Consider the following 21,317-nt stretch of genomic DNA (forward strand, 5'->3'; position numbering starts at 1 on the left):
TTCGAGTTAATTTGGATTTTCAGTTTGAGAAGATTAATTTTTTATTTCAAAATTTGAGTATATTGAATTGAGTTTTTTTAATTAACTTAAGTGTTGAATTTTACGGTTTGAGCCTTAAACCGTAAACCGTAAACCGTAAACTCTAAATTCTATTTCAAATTCGAGTTAATTTAGATTTTTAGTTCGAGAAGATTAATTTTTTATTTCAAAATTTGAGTATATTGAATTGATTTTTTTAATTAACTTAAGTGTTGAATTTTACAGTTTGAGATAATTCTAACAACAAATTAATGTAAATTTCCTTTGATTCATTTTTAATTTTGAAAATAAACAAATTTATTTCTCCAAAAATTAAAACAATCAAAATAATTTAAAACATTCAATATATTTATAAAAAATTAAAATTTTATAAAATATATATAAATTTTAAAATGTTTAATTACAAAAATTTTAAAAATCGAAATGATAAAGTCGAGGTTATAAAGTTAAACAACTAATTTACCAAACCAAGTTTTTATCATATTAAATTATCTTGTATTTTCTTTTAATTTGTTTTGAAAGAGGTTTCAATATATGATCTCATTTGGGCAAATTTATATGCTCAACCTTAGAATTAATCATATTATTAATAAGATTTTGGTTTCATCTATTTGATTTTTTCGTTTAATTTGAATTTTTTAAATCGATTCAAATTTTATTTTACTCGATTTAATTCGAAAAAAATTTAAATTAAATTAGAATGATTAAATAAAGATTATCAACTCGATTAACTTAAAAAATTCACTCTATTAACTTTGATGATGTTGAGGAGAATGACAAACAACATTGCCCTATTTAGTTATTTAGTCTAAGTGAGAGATTGGCAATTATAGAATACATCGAATTTTCATGAACCTAAGAATATTTTTGACAAACATATGGAATTAGCTGGTACCGATTTTACGAAAATAAATATATTTATGTTACGCTTGATAGGAGTATTACTTTTTATATATATTTTAGTATATGAATTAGTAATAAATCAATTTAATTGGTAATATTTAGCTGCTCCCATGACTTACGCTTAGCAAAAAAAAGAAGTTTTTTCACTTATTTTTGAAGAGGTCTTATTTTTTATCAAAGTTATTATTAGTTTTTTCTAATTTTGAGTTTAACTTGTATTAATTATTCTTTATTTTATTTATAAATATTGTAATACATATGTAATAAATAAATTTTTTCCCATGTTATTACACTAGTAACCAAATAAGGCAAAGCACAAGAAAGCATCTAGAAGATCAGTTTAGTCTCCCAAAAGATTTTCGACTCCTTTAAAATAAGTTTAAAAAATGTAACACTCTTTACTCGTCCTGAAGACCATTACAAGTATGAGATGTTACTAAGATAAATTCATGACATATATAACTTAATATCTCAAGTCATCATTCTTTAAAACAAATAATTTCATAGTTGTTTGAGCAAGTTCGGACATAATCGAGAATTTAAAATGTTTGAAACACAATCTTTATAAAAGTGATGGGTAAGAAAACAACTCATTCACCGTCCAAATGGCTATCTCTTCTATCTGGACGGCAAATTAAAAGTTACGAAAAAACAAGACAGCTTGCCTCCCATCCAGATGGCTAAATCTTGCCATCTAGATGACCCTGCAGCTGTCTATCCAAACATCATCATTATGTAACTTATAACTACTTTGGTAACTTAAGAAAAGACTTAAAACATGTCAAAGAAAATACTTAACAACACTAGAAAAGTGGACATGTATGTCCCTATCTAATCGAAAGAAATGTAGTGTATTTAGACACCAAATGGAGCTATCAAGCTCAAACATAGATAACATCAAATAAAATAACCCAAATTATCACGAATCTAACATATCCAAACATCACATAAAAGACTCACTAGGTACATAGCACATCTAATTTATACTAGTTTCATACTTTTTTAGCCTCGATGATGGTGTGGTGATCCGATAGTTGAACGAGACTTCCCAATCCAAACAAAGTCTATGCACAAAACAATAGCGCGGAAGCATAAAGCTTAGTAAATTCAAATGGAAATATCATACTTACCATGTCCTTTTAAGGAAGCAAACCAAGTTAGTCATTCTCCCAAAAGACAAACTAAAGACAAAATAAGTAGTACGATATCATATAAGGTAATGTGATCAATCAAAATTTCAAGTACATATTTGCTTCATAAATAAGTGTTATTATTTCCATGTGTAGCATAAGAATAGACTTATAAGCATAGCAATGCACAATTCATAATTCATTCAAATGTAACATTACAAGTTCACGATTCATGGTACGATCTCAAATACAAATATTTTATTTGGACTCTTTGTAATCTTAATAAAATGGGACTCAGACTTTTGAGAATCCACCCAACACAACCAAAACAGAGTATTGCACTAAATTCCAACCAACATAATCATGAACATAGCATTGAAAGTGCTCTGACCAGCACAACTAGAAATAACAAGAGAAATTATCCCTTTTGGGTAGGTTTTCAAAACTTCAAGTTTATAAACTCATACTAGCGCTAATAAATCTCTATTGGCATGTCAATTGTATCCGAACTTTTCTACCAAAATTACGGGGGCACTCAAACACATATACATATTATGAACTTTCAAATTCTTTAAAGTAACATTATACATATTCTTTCATAAAGTGCATACAATGTTTGTAATACCCCCTACCCGTATTCATTTTCGAAATAGGGTACGAGGCATTACCGAAGTTTGCGAATTAAATTTTTTTTACTCAATATAGCCCCTTTATAGATATCTAACCTTCCCTACAATTTTAAACCGAGAACAATCCACATCAACCGATCCAATTTAACATATTTTCAAGATAGATTCATGCATTTTTATAAGATAACCTCATCACATACCAAAACCAAGATTTGTTAGCCATACCAATGGTTGACCTTACATTCATTTCACATTAACATTTACTTTATTAGCTTATACATGCCATTGATTTCCAAAATAAAGTTTCTTGATATACCGAAAACTTTGAAGTTGATAGTGTGATGTGTCTCCGATCAAATCTGACCTCCGAGCTCTTAACACTACAAAACAGGAAAAAAGGAAATAGGGTAAGCACCTTGTGCTTAGTAAGCTCAAGTAACAAGAATTATACTTACCTAATATTTTCAATACAATACAATAAACATTCAAATATCCATTCAATGCATTATTACCCTGACATGCACAAACTTAACATTCAAGTTAGTCCAATAATTTCCATGTATCAATAATATATACCATGATTGATGAACTCATCAATACCATGATTTCCATTCCATTATTATTTTTCCATATTTATCCCTTTGAATTTCTCGAAATTTCGATGGATTTTCAGAGGTAAACTTTTAGTGTACATTTTCAAGTCCATCAATTCATATTCATGTGCGCACATTTTCTATTTCAGAGAGCACACTCCCGCGAACCTCATTCTTACAGCAGGATTACCAGTCCAGGCTAAATCCCCTGTAATATAAACTCATAGAGTATTATCGGGATTACCAGTCCAGGCTAAAAATCCCCTGCAACGACAATCACTCTAATGAGCTTGGATCTGAATTATCAATCCAGGCTAAATTCAGACCCTGATTCGGATTACCCGTCTTGGCTAAATCCATTTTACACATATTCTTCGAGAGGACTATATCAAGATAGGATCACCCCTCCGGGCTAGATCCTTTTTACCGTCAATTCCTTTTTAGAGGTTCATCGAATTTTCCTTTCATTCAACCGAGATTTCTTCCTCTTTTATCAAATATATCAATATTTCATCAATTTTCATACAATGAATATTAAAATCATATTCACATCAATAACATACATTTCAAGCTTTTAAGAATATAATTCAAGTTACATGAACTTACCTCGATACTTGTTCGTATACAAAAATCTACTAATCCCGAACTTTTTCCTTTCCTCGATCTAGCTTTGTATTTGAATCTTCTAGATCTAAATAAATAAATTTAATTATCAATTTAATACATTTCATGTTCATATGCAACATTCTCTATAATTCCACTGTTATTTATAGTTCATCAAAAGCTGTCTACTTGAGTCATAGTCACTAAATTATTTTTATCTTGAGCTACAGAACTCCAAATTAGGATCTGCTAATTTTCCCTAAAATTAGGCTCACATATCTTCTTACCATAAAATTTTTAGAATTTTTAGTTTAGCCAATAAGTACAGTTTATTTTTTAAAGTCAACCCTATTCTGCTGTCTGACAGTTCCGACCCTTCTTCACTAAAAATTAATTATCTCTTCATACAGGATTTGGATGATGTTCTCGTTTGTTTCCCTTGAAAATAGACTCATTCAGGATTCTAAAATTATAAATTTAAGCCCCTAATTATTTTTTTAAATTTTTTATGATTTTTCAAATTCAGAATAGGGGAACCCGAATTCATTCTGACCTTGTCTCACAAAATTTATTATATCTCATGATTTACAATTCTATTACTTACACCGTTTCTTCTATGAGAAATTATACTCAATAAGATTTAATTCCATATTTTTTTAATCTTCTAATTCAATTTCTATAATTTATGGTGATTTTCCAAAGTTAACCTATTGCTGCTGTCTAAAACTGTTTTAGTGCAAGCTGTTTATTACTATTTTTCCCCTAGGCTTTTAATAAACGATAATTTCGTCTCTACTCAATTAGCCTCTTAATTGAGCTGGTTTTTCTCAATTAACACTTTATTCTATCACTTTAAACTACTTTACAGCCTTTGGAAATCATAATTTCAGTACTAGACTTTAATTCCAAACATTTTCATAATTAGGTCCTAAAAATCAATTCTATTGAATTTACCTAATAAAATCATCTCATAAACAAATTAAAGCTTCAATTTCATTCTATTTCATCATAAACTTACAGTAATCAACCATGGTGACTTTCAATTTCATCCATGAAATCAAAAACTAATGAATTTAATAGTGGGACCAAGTTGTAAAAGTCTTAGAAACACAAAAAATTACAAGAAATAGGCAAGGATTAACTCACTTGGTGCAAAAATTATGAAATACCAGCTTAAAGAACCCCTCCTATGGTGTTTTGGCTGATGAGAATGAAGAAAAATGAAGAGAAATCTAGATATTCCATATTTAGTCCTATTTTTATTTAGTTAATTATGTAATATACTAATTTTGCCCTTAAATCATCATTTTTCCTGCTGATTTCATGCCCTAACCGTCCAGCCCAAATAAATTTTGGGTCTAATTTTCTTTTAAATCCTTTCTCATTAGACACTTAAGCTATTTAATCATTCTAGTAACTTTTACACCTTTTCCAATTTAGTCCTTTTCATTTAATTGACTACCCAAACATTAAAATTTTCTAACGAAAATTTAATACCACATCACTAACATTTCATAAATATTTATAAAAATATTTCCAAATCATTTTTATGAGATCGAGATCTCGATACCTTGTTTTTACCCAATTTCTTCAATAATAAATTTTTTTCTAACTAACCACTAAATCGGTAAAATTTTTCTATCGATATTTTCATACGATTTTCCTATTATATTAATATTCATGCAATAATTTTTTAAAATAATTTCTCTTTAAATCAAATTTGTGGTTGTTACGAAACCACTGTTCCGATAACTTTGAATTTAGGCCATTACAATATTATTATTATTTTTTGGTGATAAATAAGAAAATAAAGAAACACAATTTAAACCCCCTAGCGGGGAGATTTCAAAAATTTGCAACCCTTGTTTATGTAAGCCAACTTTATCAATCTATCAACTTTCTGGTTCTCTTCTCTAAGAATATATTTAACCATTGAATACATTCACATGCAAGACAAGTTCAAAACCATTTGGACCACATTTTCAATACTCCATAATTTACCTATTATACATATAACACCTAAACATTTTCACATATCATAATTTCAATTCACATTACACTCAGACAAGAAGTAAATATGGAAGTTTCCATGTGAACTTACCACCTATCCAAAATGACCAAAACAAGTGAAAACTCTTCAAAAAGCCGTCACTTCACGACTTGGTCTTTTTCCTTGCTAGAGCTCCCTCTAGTTATCTCTTCAACACATATAAATACATACAAATACAAATATCAAAATCATGAACCATCATTAAGTAGCCACTTAATAGCTAATTTATCAATTGAAAGTTATGAATGCATAAAACCCTTACTCAACTCCTTCAAGCATTCAATCATACCCATGGTTATTTTAGTATAGTTTCTTTTAATTTTATACTCAAACTAATAGCTAACTCTAAACTTTCATTTAACACCATTTAATTAAACAAAAATTCAGAGAAAGCTTACCCACTCTTGGAGTTGAAGCTTCGGCAATGGAGGAACTTTCAAAATGATTTTCTCTTTTCCTTCTCTCAATTTCGATGGAAGAAGATGAAAAATTCTAAGTGAAAAATGTTTTATTTTCTCTCACCACTAACCTATATACTTTACTTTAATTAAATCTTAACACTTAAATCAATGGCTAATGATAATATCTAAACTAGTTAGTGGAGATTAATGGTTTAGATCATAATTCTCTCATTAACTTAATTTGTGTTGTGGCCAATTTGCTCACAAGGCCTTGATTTAATCTCTTATTAGATCTCTTAAATTTAGCTACCTTACAAGTTAGTCCTTGTACCATAATTGTTAACTTCTAAATATAATTTCAAATTTTTCCTTAATAATTTACTTAATGATTTCTTTATTTCAATATCCTGTTCTTGACCCAACCATTTTCGTTTCAACTATTCAGAATGACTCAATTCAAGAAATTCAATCCGAAAATCAAATTTTTTTACATTGACAAAAGTTGGGTCGTTACACAAAGTGTGTCAACATAAAACCGGCATGTCTTTTAACAAGTTTGGTATTGTCCCTAATGAGAGTTTTGTCTCTCGGTATTGTCGAAAGCCCAATTATTTGAAGAGATGACGGATTTACAAAGCGGGATTACTTTGTCAGAAGTCTAAACAAGCGAGCCATTGAAGAAACTAAAAAGGTTGCAATTGATGGAATTTGAACCTATGTCCTAAATGAGGCATGGGTGCAAGTTGAATTCCACCTGTGCTAAGTGATTTGCCTATGCATTGTGCGAGTTATTGTCAGCTCTATGAACACATTGCCTCTTCCAGTATTCAGACTTTCCAAAAAAAAAAAATCAAGAAACATAATCCCTCTCTGAGAATGCTATCAGATTTCTTAAGAAATCAATCAACTCTAAGCAAATAACACTTCATTATCTTCTTCTAAATAAAGTAAAAAATCTCTTAATAAAGACCATTGATGACAACATTAATTATTTCTACTAACAAATTATTTGGCAAAATTTCATTAATACATGTACTAATAATACAATATAAACATCGAATTTATAACTTATACAAAATACATGTAGTGGTTTTTAATTTAATATTTAATAATTATATATTTTCTCTTTTATTAAAATTTTAAATATAAACAACTGCTTGACTGTTCCTTGTGCATCAAGTACCAACCACGGTGCCAGCTTGGTAAAAGCTAAAGGTAGAGGCTTATTACTACTCATATTCATGGGTCAAATCAAGTCAAACCATAATTCGATTTTCAATCCATTTTTTCCTTCGTTTTTCAATCTAATGATATATTTCTTTTCAATTAAAAACATCATAATAACTAATACGTAATAATAATAAAAAGATAAATGAAATTTCTTGCATTTTCAATATATATTTGGAATACGAGTTTAATAGTTTTAGTTGAAAATAATGGACTAAAATGTCAAATAAATCATCATAAATTTATTAAATAATATGATAATATGAAAAGTAATGTTGAAGTATTATAACATTTTAGAACTACTGAAATATTATTAAAAAAACTATAAAATTATAGAAAATTAATAAAATTTTATAAAAAATATATAAAAATAAAGGAAAAAAATTTTCTATGGAGTCTTTGATTTTAGTAATAAGGAAATGAGAAGATTGAAGTGTAATGGTGATTAGACTTATATACAATGCCAAGTGAAGGGTTTGAATAGACCTGTCCAAAGGTAGGGTAGCTCATTTGGCTCGACTCAGGGACAATGATTTTTCATCTCGTCTCAACTCAACCCAATCCAATCCAAATTCAATTTAAATAATAAAATAATATTTTTAAAATTTAAATTTATTTATAAAAATATCAACTAAAAATATTTTTTAATATATCTTATTTTTTATACTAAAACGGGTGTTTTAGGCGGGTTAAACCAGTTGGAAAATAAGCTTAGACTTGACAAATTTTTTGAAACCGAATCTCAACCCCGACTTATTGACATTTTTAGGTTTGAGTGACAATGAATTTAGTATTTGCAGCTTGAGATGCGTGATAATAATTGTTTTAGTACGAGGAAAGTTGGTGTCAGGGTTCACAATGATGAACTGTAATATATAATTATAATAACATTTTACAATTTTTTATGTAATTGTCTATGTTTTTATAGTTTTTTATTTTTTTAAAATTTTAAATAATTTTATAAAATATTTTAATTTTTTTTAAAATAGGCTTAAATGTTAAAAGAACTATTGCAAAATAATTAAAAATAATTAAGCTCTCCGCCACATCAGCACTTAATGGTTCATCAAATACTTTGACCACAGTTAATTCCACCGTTAAGGAGACTCGTAAACATGATATATTATTGCTGTTAGTGAACTTAGGACACGTGGGATTCTGTTAACAAATTTTATAATGTGTTTTAGTGCACTTGAATCTACATCCTCCTATATTGATAATAATACTCGTGTTAATTGAACTAAAACTCAATCTACTCAAGTCAGTTGTTTTAAAAAGAATTTAACTTTGTAAAATATAAAGTAAAAAGGAAGAGAATATTCGTTTCTATCAAATTAAAATAATATAAAAGCAATGCAAGGAATAACAAATCCCCCAAAAAATAGTTTTTAATAATAATAATAATAGAAACCCTTTCCCCACAAAACTAATATTCCTAAACAATTCAAACACTGGCAATTTATTGGCATTTTTACCTTGCATTATTAGGTGGGTATTTTTCTAAAAGAATCAGAGAAGTTTTCACTAATTCAAAATAGGTTCAATTCAACCCACCAAACATCCTATGATAAATTGAAAAGAAATTAAGTGTTGATCAATAATTGTTAAAAATCAATCATTACAAATTTTCATTTCAACATTTTATTATTTTAAATGTGTTTCATAATGTTTTTATATTATTTTACTTATTATAAAATTTTAAATAAAAAAATGTTGTATAGGATAAATAGATAGGTAACTAATTAACACTCAATTAAAAATATTAAGTTGATTTTACTTTATTAAAATTTTATATATATATATATTTTAAAAATTAAGATATTCAATTATCATATTTAACTTTTATCTAAATCTATCCAAAATAATATAAAATATTATATTAATAAAATTAAAATTAACAAAATCAATATTTACTTTTACCAAATAATATGATTATATTGAACACTTATGTTTAAAATTAAGTACTTAATTTTTCAACACTTAAATTTTCAATTTATCGACAACTCCTAAGCCTTGTTTGATAACCATTGAAAATAAATTAGCTAAAAATTAATATTTTCAGTTATTTAAATTTTTAAACACATTTGATAATTCATAATAAAAATCAAATGATTGAATTTTTCAATGAAAAGTGTGGAAAATGATAAGTAGATAAAGAGCTACCTATCACTTAGTAGAAAATTTTCAATTCTTTTTATTTTATTTATTTTATCTTTTAAATACTTTATTTTAAAATTTTTAAAATTGTATTTATCAAATCATCTAATTATATTTCATATTTAAATTTAAGAAATATGTATAACAAACAAATTTTATAACTTAAATTCAATGTTTAAATTTTCAACCCTTAATTTTTAGTGTTGTGTTTCAATTTTGAAAAGAAGCATATTAGTCTACTTCTAATAGCACGTTTTTAGTCTACTTCTAATAGCACGTTTTGAATCTAGTTTAGGGTTTTGATAGATGGCAGTGCTTCAAGAATGAAATAGGGCTTAACGGCGTTGTTGATTACTGATGGAGAGGAGGTGGGTTGGAATGTCGATTTGGGTAAGGAGACGAGAGAGGAGGGGGCGGATCTGAGTGTAGTCGACGATTCCTTAACAGTGAGCATTGTGCAATACCAAGCAACCTTGGTTAATTTATGGCATTCGCATGGAGGTGTTACAATAACAGATCTAGGGGAAAAGCGATTTATGTTTCAATTCTATTATAAGATAAATCTGGATCAACTTTTGGAAGGGAGTCATTGGACATTTAATAATCATTTGTTCGTATTTCATAGATTGCGGGAATAGGAGGATCCCATGCTAGGGTTGCTGTGTTGGTCTGATTTTTGGGTCCAGGTTCACGATCTCCTAACAAGCCTGAGGTCAGAGACGATGGCCAAATAGTTTAGAGATTTTGTAAGGTGATTTTTAGAGTATGATGTGAAATATTTACATCAAGGGTATAAAGGCTATATACAAATTCGGGTTCGGATTGATATGAGAAATCCGTTAATAAGGAATAAGAAGTTTATTTTGGGTAGTAAATGGTATCTCTATGCGTGTTTCCATTATGAGAAACTATCGGCGTTCTATTTTCTATGTCGCAAATTGGGTCATTCGGAAAGGTTCTGCTTAGCTAGAATTTATCGATTAACGCGATCCCTAAACAAGAAATGGTGGCATCGAGTCCGTGATTAAGGGAGAAGGAGGAGGGACCACGATTGAGGGAACTAAAGAGAACTCTAGAGAGTGGACAGGATGGGAAGAATAAAAATATACAATGTTTATTCTAAAATGCATGCAATTTTTTTAAGGCAAGTAGAGGCCAATCTTGGTTTGAAATGGGGGAAGAGTAAATTTTGATGTTGGGGATTTAGAGAATCTTGATCCAAATAGAGAGTTGATAGAGGAGGATTGTCCAATAGAAATTAGGGGAAAGGGATAAGAGGCCTCGTAATACTCGGTTTTCTTTTGTTTCTAGTAGAATGAATTTAGGGAAAGCTATTGATGGATATGTTTTTGTTCATGATTCTGAGATATCGGTTGGCTCTACAGACAGAGCAGTCGAATGCAATGAAAATATTATGCTGAAATGTCTGGGGTTTGGGGAACCCCCGTGCAAGACATTGCCTTTGGTAGGTGCTGAGGGAGATTAATCTTGATGTAACTTTTTCATGAAAACAAAGCTACATAGTTCGAAGATGGAGGAGCTGGGGATTGATGGAGGGAATCAATATTAGTAGTGATGGTACAATGGGTGGTTTATCTTTAGAATGGAGCTTCTCGTTGAGCCATATTGATATAAATATTGAAGAAGTAGTAGAAAGTGCTCATTGGAGGTTTACTGGGTTTTATGGGCATCTTGTAAAGAACTTGAGACACTATTTGTAGGATCATTTACAAGATTTTTCTGCTAAAAGTGCGATACTGTGGCTGATTATGGAGGATTTTAATGAGATTATGTATTCTTATGAGAAACAAAGGGGAGGCTGAGAGATGAGCGAGGAATTGAGGCTTTCATGATAGCTTTAGAAGATTGTAATTTGTCGAATTTGGGATATCAAGACCACTAGTTTACATGGGAACATTGGAGATTGGCCCACAATAACATACAGGAAATACTTGATAAGGGAGTGGCAAATCCAAAATGGAATAATTTATTTCCTAATTTTTCTCTCAAGTATTGCATGCATTCGATATCTGATCATTGCCCAATTTTACTTAACATTTGTAGGAGGGTAGATCGACAGGAACAAAGTACATGTGAGTTTAGATTTGAGGCAACATTATTGCTTGAAGAGTCTTGTAAAAGAGAGGTTAAAAGATTATGGAATAGCTCAGATGGGTCTATACTAGATATAATTCGATATGTCGAGCGTGGTTTGATGAATTGGGCTTGAGAGAATAGACAGTTGTCTCGAATGACCTTGAATAAATTAAGGTAGAAGCTTGACGAGCTTAATAATTCATATCCGACTAATGAAGCGCTGGAGTAATTGGTCATCACAAAAATATAGCTCAATTTGGAGATTGTTAAAAAGGGAACGCTATTGGGAACAGAGAGCAAGAGTTAACTGGTTGAGGAATGAGGATCGTAATACTGGGTTTTTTCAAAGAATGGATTTCCAACGTAGGAAAATTAATTATGTAGGACAGCTCGAAGATGAAGAAGGTAGAATGAGTGCGGGAAATGAGGAGATGCAACAAATTACTTGTAGATACTTCACTGATCTGGTTACTTCAAGGGGTAGGGGTGATAATACGAGGCTTTTGATGGGAATTCTAGTTCATGTTTCTGATGGCATGGATGATTTTTTGTGCTCTCGATTCACTGAAGAAAAGATTGGTGTGGCAATGTGGAGAATGTATCCTACAAAGGCACCGAGGGAGGATGGTATGCCGACTTTGTTTCGGATTGATATGAGAAATCCGTTAATAAGGAATAAGAAGCTTATTTTGGGTAGTAAATGGTATCTCTATGCGTGTTTCCATTATGAGAAACTATCGGCGTTCTATTTTCTATGTCGCAAATTGGGTCATTCGGAAAGGTTCTGCTTAGCTAGAATTTATCGATTAACGCGATCCCTAAACAAGAAATGGTGGCATCGAGTCCGTGATTAAGGGAGAAGGAGGAGGGACCACGATTGAGGGAACTAAAGAGAACTCTAGAGAGTAGACAGGATGGGAAGAAATAAAAATATACAATGTTTATTCTAAAATGCATGCAATTTTTTTAAGGCAAGTAGAGGCCAATCTTGGTTTGAAATGGGGGAAGAGTAAATTTTGATGTTGGGGATTTAGAGAATCTTGATCCAAATAGAGAGTTGATAAAGGAGGATTGTCCAATAGAAATTAGGGGAAAGGGATAAGAGGCCTCGTAATACTCGGTTTTCTTTTGTTTCTAGTAGAATGAATTCAGGGAAAGCTATTGATAGATATGTCTTTGTTCATGATTCTGAGATATCGGTTGGCTCTACAGACAGAGCAGTCGAATACAATGAAAATATTATGCTGAAATGTCTGGGGTTTGGGGAACCCCCGTGCAAGACATTACCTTTGGTAGGTGCTGAGGGAGATTAATCTTGATGTAACTTTTTCATGAAAACAAAGCTACATAGTTCGAAGATGGAGGAGCTGGGGATTGATGGAGGGAATCAATATTAGTAGTGATGGTACAATGGGTGGTTTATCTTTAGAATGGAGCTTCTCGTTGAGCCATATTGATATAAATATTGAAGAAGAAGTAGAAAGTGTTCATTGGAGGTTTACTGGGTTTTATGGGCATCTTGTAAAGAACTTGAGACACTATTTGTAGGATCATTTACAAGATTTTTCTGCTAAAAGTGCGATACTGTGGCTGATTATGGAGGATTTTAATGAGATTATATATTCTTATGAGAAACAAATGGGAGGCTGAGGGATGAGCGAGGAATTGAGGCTTTCATGATAGCTTTGGAAGATTGTAATTTGTCGAATTTGGGATATCAAGACCACTAGTTTACATGGGAACATTGGAGATTGGCCCACAATAACATACAGGAAATGCTTGATAGGGGAGTGGCAAATCCAAAATGGAATAATTTATTTCCTAATTTTTCTCTCAAGTATTGCATGCATTCGATATCTGATCATTGCCCAATTTTACTTAACATTTGTAGGAGGGTAGATCGACAGGAACAAAGTATATGTGAGTTTAGATTTGAGGCAACATTATTGCTTGAAGAGTCTTGTAAAAGAGAGGTTAAAAGATTATGGAATAGCTCAGATGGGTCTATACTGGATATAATTCGATATGTCGAGCATGGTTTGATGAATTGGGCTTGAGAGAATAGACAGTTGTCTCGAATGACCTTGAATAAATTAAGGTAGAAGCTTGACGAGCTTAATAATTCATATCCGACTAATGAAGCGCTGGAGTAATTGGTCATCACAAAAATATAGCTCAATTTGGAGATTGTTAAAAAGGGAACGCTATTAGGAACAGAGAGCAAGAGCTAACTGGTTGAGGAATGAGGATTGTAATACTGGGTTTTTTCAAAGAATGGATTTCCAACGTAGGAAAATTAATTATGTAGGACAGCTCGAAGATGAAGAAGGTAGAATGAGTGCGGGAAATGAGGAGATGCAACAAATTGCTTGTAGATACTTCACTGATCTGGTTACTTCAAGGGGTAGGGGCGATAATACGAGGCTTTTGATGGGAATTCTAGTTCATGTTTCTGATGGCATGGATGATTTTTTGTGCTCTCGATTCACTGAAGAAAAGATTGGTGTAGCGATGTGGAGAATGTATCCTACAAAGGCACCGAGGGAGGATAGTATGCCGACTTTGTTCTACCAACAGTTTTGGCACATTATTAGCTTAGAGGTAAGCTCTTAATGCCTTGATATTATGAATAATAGAGGACCAATGGTAGAGGTTAATCATAAAAATATATTGCTTATCCCAAAACAATCTATGCCTATTAATATGACACACTGTCGTCCAATAAGCTTATGTAATGTTATTTTGAAACTTATTACTAAGGAAATTGTCCATCAATTACAAATGATTATGCCTCATTGTATTAATAAAGCACAGAGTGCGTTCATACCAGGTAAACTTATAGCATATAATGTTATTGTCGTATTTGAGTTGCTACATTCTTTAAAAAAAAAAAGGACTAAGAATAGATATGGATTTTTTGCGCTTAATTTGGATATGAGTAAGGCCTATGATAGGGTGGAATGACATATGATTGAAGATATGATGTTAAAAATAGGTTTTCGAGTGGATTTGGTTGAGCTGGTTATGAGATGTGTGAAGACTGTTAGTTATTTAGTGGTGTTGAATAGGCAAACCAGAGGTTTTATTTCACCCACTTGTGGGCTACAAGGTGACCCTCTAAGCCATTTCTTATTCTTGTTTTGCATAGAGGGGTTGTCTGTTTTGCTCCGGTTAGCGATACAGGATAGGTTGGTAAAATGGGCAAAGTTGAGTTGCTCGTGCTAACAATAATATTTTATTTAGGGAGGCATTAGTGGCTAGGGCGACAAATATTAAGAATGTTTTGGCTGAATACGAGGCTTGTTTCGGGCAGGTTATTAACTTTAGTAAGTCTCTGGTCTACTTTAGTTCAAGAGTTGCTGATGAGACCCGAGTTTTAGTGGAAAATGAGTTAGGGTGAAATGCCCTTTAAACCCAGAGAAGTATTTGGGCCTTCTCATAATAATAGGGCGTAATAAGAGAGCTCAATTCTATCTTATTTTGGATTGAATTAAAGGAAAAATCAGTGGGTGGTCCAATCGTTGGTTGTCATAGGGAGGTAAATTTTTTTTATTAAATCGGTCTTACAAGCTAAGCCTACTTATGTCATTTCATGTTTTCTATTACCAAAAACCTTTTGCGAGGATATTGAAATCGTGTTTAGTTGCTAATGGTGGCAAAAATTCCAATCAAATCGTGGAATAAATTGGGGTACATGGGAGGCTTTATGTAATTTAAAGAAATAGGGTGGATTGGGGTTTAGGCAGCTAGCGAAATTTAATTTTGCGTTTCTAGCTAAACAAGGTTGGAGACTTATTTGTAACCCTATATCTCTAGTAGCATCAATTTTGCAATCTAAATATTATGCGGATAGTGATTTCATGAGAATTGAGTTAAAGAGTCAACTTTCGGCAATTTGGAGGAGTGTCTTGGCCGTAAAGGGACTTTTGCTGAAAGGTAGCAGCTGAAGCTTTGGAATAGTGAGCATATTCCGGTATGGGATACAACTTGGTCGCCTGGGGACAAACCAACGATTATTCAATTAGACAAGGTTGATGGTATTTCTATGGTTACAGATTTGATTGATGCTAAAGAAGGGACTTGGAAAGATTATGTTGTGAGGAATACCTTTAATGAGTAAGAGGCTAAGAGGATTCTTTGTATCCCGTTGCCGCCCAATGGCCTAGTAGATAAATACGATGGTGTCCTGATGAGCCTGGTAAGTATACAGTCCAGAGTGGCTACCGAGTGCCATTGAGGGGTTTTCCTAAGTCAGATGATGATCTTTACAGAGATATTGAGACCTACATGAGGCTTTTATACAAATACCTTTGGGAAACAAAAGTCCTAGAAAAGATGAAAATTACAACATGGAGAATTATACATAACTATGTGCCTACTAGACAAAATCTACATATATGTAGGCAAATCTCTGATGTTGCGAAATAAATTGATGCATGAAGGCAAAAGACAAATAGTAAATGATTTGTGTAATTTTGTGCTAGGATATGTTAAAGAACTGGTGCTATTGGAGAAGACTTACCCGACAAGCACGTAAAGACCTCCGGTGAGATGGTGCCCTCCAGAGCCCTGATGGTTAAAAGTAAACTTTGATGTAGGTTTTTATAAGAATCTACAATTTTCCAACGCAATATCTGTCATAAAAGATGAGGCAGGGTTGGTAATGGGAGCCTCTAGTACTTGGAACAAGAATGTCCTATCTGCTGAAGTGGCAGAGGCCTTAGCTGCAGTTCAGGCCATTCCGTTTGCACAACACATGAGTTTTCGCCGTGTTCTTTTGGAATGTGACTCCATAGTGGTTATTTCAAAATTAAAAGCACAAAAGGTTGACAGATTGGAGATTAGTACTTATATATAGGAGGCCAACCGATTAGTATTGCATTTTGAGAGGTTTAAATATCAACACATCAAAAGGGGTGGAAATTGAATGGCTCACCTTTTAGCAATTGAGGGATTTCTCTGAAAGCGAGACATGTAGTGGGTGGAGGAGGGCCCTCCGACGATTATGGACCTAGTGGCTGAGGAGGCGACAGGGTCTAGCTGAGTTGTTTCAGACAATGTGTGATCTATGAGATGTGTTGCATATTCGATTTTAAACATCGTTTATACGAAAATGCTTCATAATATTGCTTCTATTGGCGATTTGGGACTGGAGTTGAAGGATTTTCAAGGCTGGCATACAGAGGAACTCAAGTGTTTTCTTTTCTGGTTTGTTTTGCTCAAATGGTTTTGTTTTGGAGGTTTCTTGAGCTATGTAAACATTTTTCTTTGGGAATCGAACAAATTTTAATTTTTGTTGTTTTAATAAAGGCATGTCAAGTTTTTAGTACTTAAATTTTCAATTTATTAAACAACTCCCTCAGTTATAAAATATGTTTGAGAAACTACTTAAAATTAAGTGCATAACATAATTAGATTGTTTGATAAATGTAAATTTTAAGTTATGAAAATTTTCATTATACATTTTAATCTTATTTTAAATATTTCATCTTATTTTAAATAAAATTAAATTGTAAATGTAAATTATTTACCGTATAACACACTCACAATGTGAATGAAAATAATTATGTAATATATTTATTAAAAGATTGACATGAAAATTAAATATGATTTTGGTTGAAATGTTAAAAGACGAGAGAATAATGATTATAGTGTCTTGAATTTTAAAATCCATTTCATGCATGCATTTTCTTGATTTTTATTAAAATTTAAAAATATTTTCAAAATAATATTTATTTATTTTATTAAAATAAAACCTTTTAATAATGTAACAATGATTTAGAATCCAATTATAGGTTTGACTATATAATATAGATGTAATATTAAAATAAATAAATCAATGAAATAAAATTAATTGAATATATTTTCCATAAAATAATTATTTTATATAAAAATTTAAATTATTTAAAAATTTAACTTCTGATTTATTTAAAATTTTCAACAATTAATCTAAGGTATCGCAAACATTACAACCTATATAGATGAATAAAATATTCCAAAAATATCCCTCTCAAAAGTAGCAAATTACTCCCAAGTCCAATTACGTGTATAAATTTGCTTATATATGATTGCATAAATCTCGATCCCTCTCTCTCCCTCGCCGACCTCGAAAACCCCAGCCTCCGCGAGAGACGTCGTTTTGTGGATGCCGTGAACTCAATGTCGAAACGCTACGTGCCTCCGCTACCTCCTCCCTCGCAACAATCAAGTCCTTTGTTCAAGCAGCGGTCATGGTCTCCTGACGCTGAGCGAGACGAGGCGTGGCTCAGGCGGAAGGAAGTTTACGGCTCGGGGATCCGCCGTAGTCAGAGCTTCACGGAAGATGATTTGGATGAGCTCAAAGGTTGTTTAGATTTAGGTTTCGGCTTCGAACCAGATTCGCCTGAGTTAGATCCGAAACTATCCCATGCTTTACCCGCTTTGCCGTTTTACTGTGCCGTTAATCGTCAGTACAATGGCAGGATATCGAGGTCTTCGTCCGCGTCATCGATGGACTCTTTTAGTGACGCCGGTAGCGCTAACTCGATAATTGATCAAGGTAAAATTCAGTATCAAAGTAAATTTCTTAGTAAGTTCAATTAAACGGCGTTCTTAATTGTTTGATTTGAAATTTTGTGTTATAGGCGATGATCCGGAGACGGTTAAGATTAAGTTGCGTCAATGGGCTCAGGTGGTGGCATGTTCGGTGCGGCAGTTTCCACGCGGACCAAAGTGATTTATTGTGGAGGTTTTCATTTCTTGTGTACTTTTTGTATAGAGGCGATAACAATTTTTGATATAGTAATTAGTTTTTAGTTCTAAACTTCAATTTTGTATTCTAAGACATGATTTAGGTTTAGGGTTTAGGAATACTAGAAAATTTTAAAGTGTGCTGGATTGGATTGTTGTTAAATTTTAATTTTTTTTATTGAAAATTAGTGATTTTTATTAGAAAATTTCCAATTGTTTCCTTTTATATCTTCATGAAAGATGTGATTCTAGTTTCTTACAGGCTTAAAACAAGTATCTTGGAGAACATTGCAACCCTTAGCCCGATCTAATGCATGCTGGGAATATTATGATAAGAATAATCGAGGTGAATTGCTTCGTTTATTTGGATTTGTAGATTTACAGCATGCTCTTGTTCCCTTTGCAAAGCTTCCATTTGTTACAAGATGGCGCTGCTAGAAGATAAACTATAAGAGCAGTGACCCTTAGTTGGAAAGCGCTGTTGATTCTTGTGATATCCATGGAAGTCCGTTTTTATATCATTTTACATCTGCTGGTAGAATAAGTTCAGTACTCCCCATTCCAAGGGAAACTGTATTTTCGAACGATGAAATCTACTCGAGAAGTAATAAGATCTTTATCTTGCAAACCAGCAAGAAATTCAGAGCAGCATCTCTTGGATAGCTGCATGAGCGGTAAAATCTAATTATCCTCAATCTGCCATCTTGTTTTTGTCTTCATTCTATCATTATTCACATTTGCTATGAGTTCCTCTGTTCCGTGCTAACTAACATATGCATTGTACTTTTCCTCGGACGTGCATCATTTACCTGGAGCTTTTGTGTAAGTAAACTTGTTTACTTTCCCTAACATGAACGCCCCTTTTTGTTTATGTTACTGGTTTAAAACCAGTCACTGGTGCAAGCAGCTTGATCTTACTGATGTGAAGTATCATGATTAGTTGTCATCCTTCTTTGGTGTCTCTAGATTTAGTGAATGTACAGCTTCTTGTGACATCTGCCTGGATTTTGTAGCTTGTTACTATTAAAGATATGTTAGTTTTCGGAGTATGAAATGGACGTAATGCCAGTTTGGACCGAACAATATCAAACCCCGGTTTATCACTAAATTACATCCAAACAAACTTGAAGTGGAGACATGCTATGTGAAGAAGAGGAACTGTGTTTTAGTAAGATCCAGCATAAAGAAACATAATGAAGCAATATATAGATCTCAAAATGAGTTGATGTTACTAGTTTTTGAAGAAAAATTGTAGGTGAGAATGCATTAGTAGCAAGAGTTGATTTCTGTTGATTGTCTTGCAAGTGGCTTTATACAACAGGATGGGCACAACATGGTGTGATTGTGCAGATTGTCAGAAGATTTAGCATACATTGAATTCAAGTATGGGTTTCCTTTTTCATCCTTTTTTTTCTCCCTACTTAGTTTAGACTTGAATTGTTAGCAAACTTCTCCAGGCTATCTGAACCGTTGGCTATCCAGGGATCTGTAGATTGGCAAAATGAGCCCGAACTCGAAAAACCTGAGTCTGAACTAGAGTTGGAGGGTTGTTTAACTAGGTTAGGAGTTGTGGTACCTTTTTTTCAGAAAAAAAGAACTCCAGATGTATCAAAGATGCTTTTATTTGGAGGTAAGGCATATAAATTTAGAATCTTGATGACATAGTATAATGCAAAACAGACAATATAATATTCTTAATGTTGCCTAAAACTGTAAGCAATTGAAATTCCAATGCTGGTTTGCTCTGTAAAGCGGTTTTTTTTCTTTAGATTTATTATTGGTTTCCAGCCGCATGATGCAGACTTGTACACACGGTACAAACTAAATTATATTGGTATAATGATAGATATAACCTTTTAATTCATTTTATTAATTTGATATTAAATACTTTTTTATCATTTCAATCCTTAACCTTCAATTTTAATCAAATTACAATTATTTTTTGTGTGATAGTTTGCATTACAGTTCACATTGTTGAATTGTTGATATGAATTGATTTTTTGAGTATTTTATGAATATTTAATAATTTTATGTATTTGTTAAAACCTTATGTAGCGTACACTATCTAAAAAGTTAATTGAATAAAATTTAAAATTAGGGGCCAAAGTATGTTATACAAATAATATAGAGCATACCATGTAAATATTATTTGCCCGATACGTGTGCTCGCTACTCATTATAGTTGGTGAGGTATGGTTCAGCTACTCGCTTGGCTAGCTCCCCAACACGTGTAATTTCTAAGAGCAACATAGCACCACATATGTAGCCTAATTACCTCCAATATGTTACATCAGTGAACTATACCTTATATATATATATATAACGATGAGTCACACTGAGGAGGAAATAGAGAAACAAACATTTAACAAAGAAAGTGATGGAAGAAGTTAAAAACATGGGGGTGGGGGGATAAAAAGTTAAAAATAGTAAATGTTAGGGGACTGAATTTAGAATTACACCAATTATATTTATACGTAACTAAGATATATTGTGACCATATATTTTAGAATATATCAAATTCTCTGCAGTAAAAAGAAACTTCTTTAATAAGGTTTCGAACACTTCGTAATAAGGTATCGATAAAAAAAAATCAAATTAAATCTCAACACCAACTAATTAAACAAAATATCGTTTTTGCTGAAGAAAAACCTATATATCCAATTTTCTGTTTTTATTTAAAAGATATTTCTTTATAAAATTATACATATTTGACTTATTTATTAAAATAATATTTTAAATTATAAATTCCTTTTCTAACA

At 31.9% G+C, this 21,317-nt stretch overlaps 1 protein-coding gene and 1 long non-coding RNA gene across 2 annotated transcripts; both read left to right on the forward strand.

The window, feature by feature from the left end:
* The first annotated feature begins 17,888 nt into the window (after positions 1-17,888).
* LOC108484162 (uncharacterized) lies at positions 17,889-18,764 on the forward strand. The gene is made up of 2 exons (XM_017787851.2): positions 17,889-18,367; positions 18,453-18,764. The coding sequence occupies exons 1-2, from the start codon at positions 17,989-17,991 to the stop codon at positions 18,542-18,544; spliced, it is 471 nt and encodes a 156-aa protein (XP_017643340.1). The 5' UTR covers positions 17,889-17,988; the 3' UTR covers positions 18,545-18,764.
* Positions 18,765-19,386: 622 nt separating this feature from the next.
* Positions 19,387-20,309, forward strand: LOC128286867 (uncharacterized). The gene is made up of 2 exons (XR_008277526.1): positions 19,387-19,941; positions 20,016-20,309. It is a non-coding gene; the product is annotated as an uncharacterized LOC128286867 (long non-coding RNA).
* The last annotated feature ends 1,008 nt before the right edge of the window (positions 20,310-21,317 follow it).

This window comes from Gossypium arboreum, chromosome 13, assembly GCF_025698485.1.
Source record: "Gossypium arboreum isolate Shixiya-1 chromosome 13, ASM2569848v2, whole genome shotgun sequence".
Lineage (NCBI taxonomy): Eukaryota > Viridiplantae > Streptophyta > Magnoliopsida > Malvales > Malvaceae > Gossypium > Gossypium arboreum.

Excerpts from the sequence above, each read along its gene's own strand:
- LOC108484162 (XM_017787851.2), top strand. The coding sequence starts at position 17,989 with ATGTCGAAACGCTACGTGCCTCCGCTACCTCCTCCCTCGCAACAATCA. Across the intron at positions 18,368-18,452 it reads TAACTCGATAATTGATCAAG|GCGATGATCCGGAGACGGTT; the intron begins GTAAAATTCAGT and ends TTTGTGTTATAG.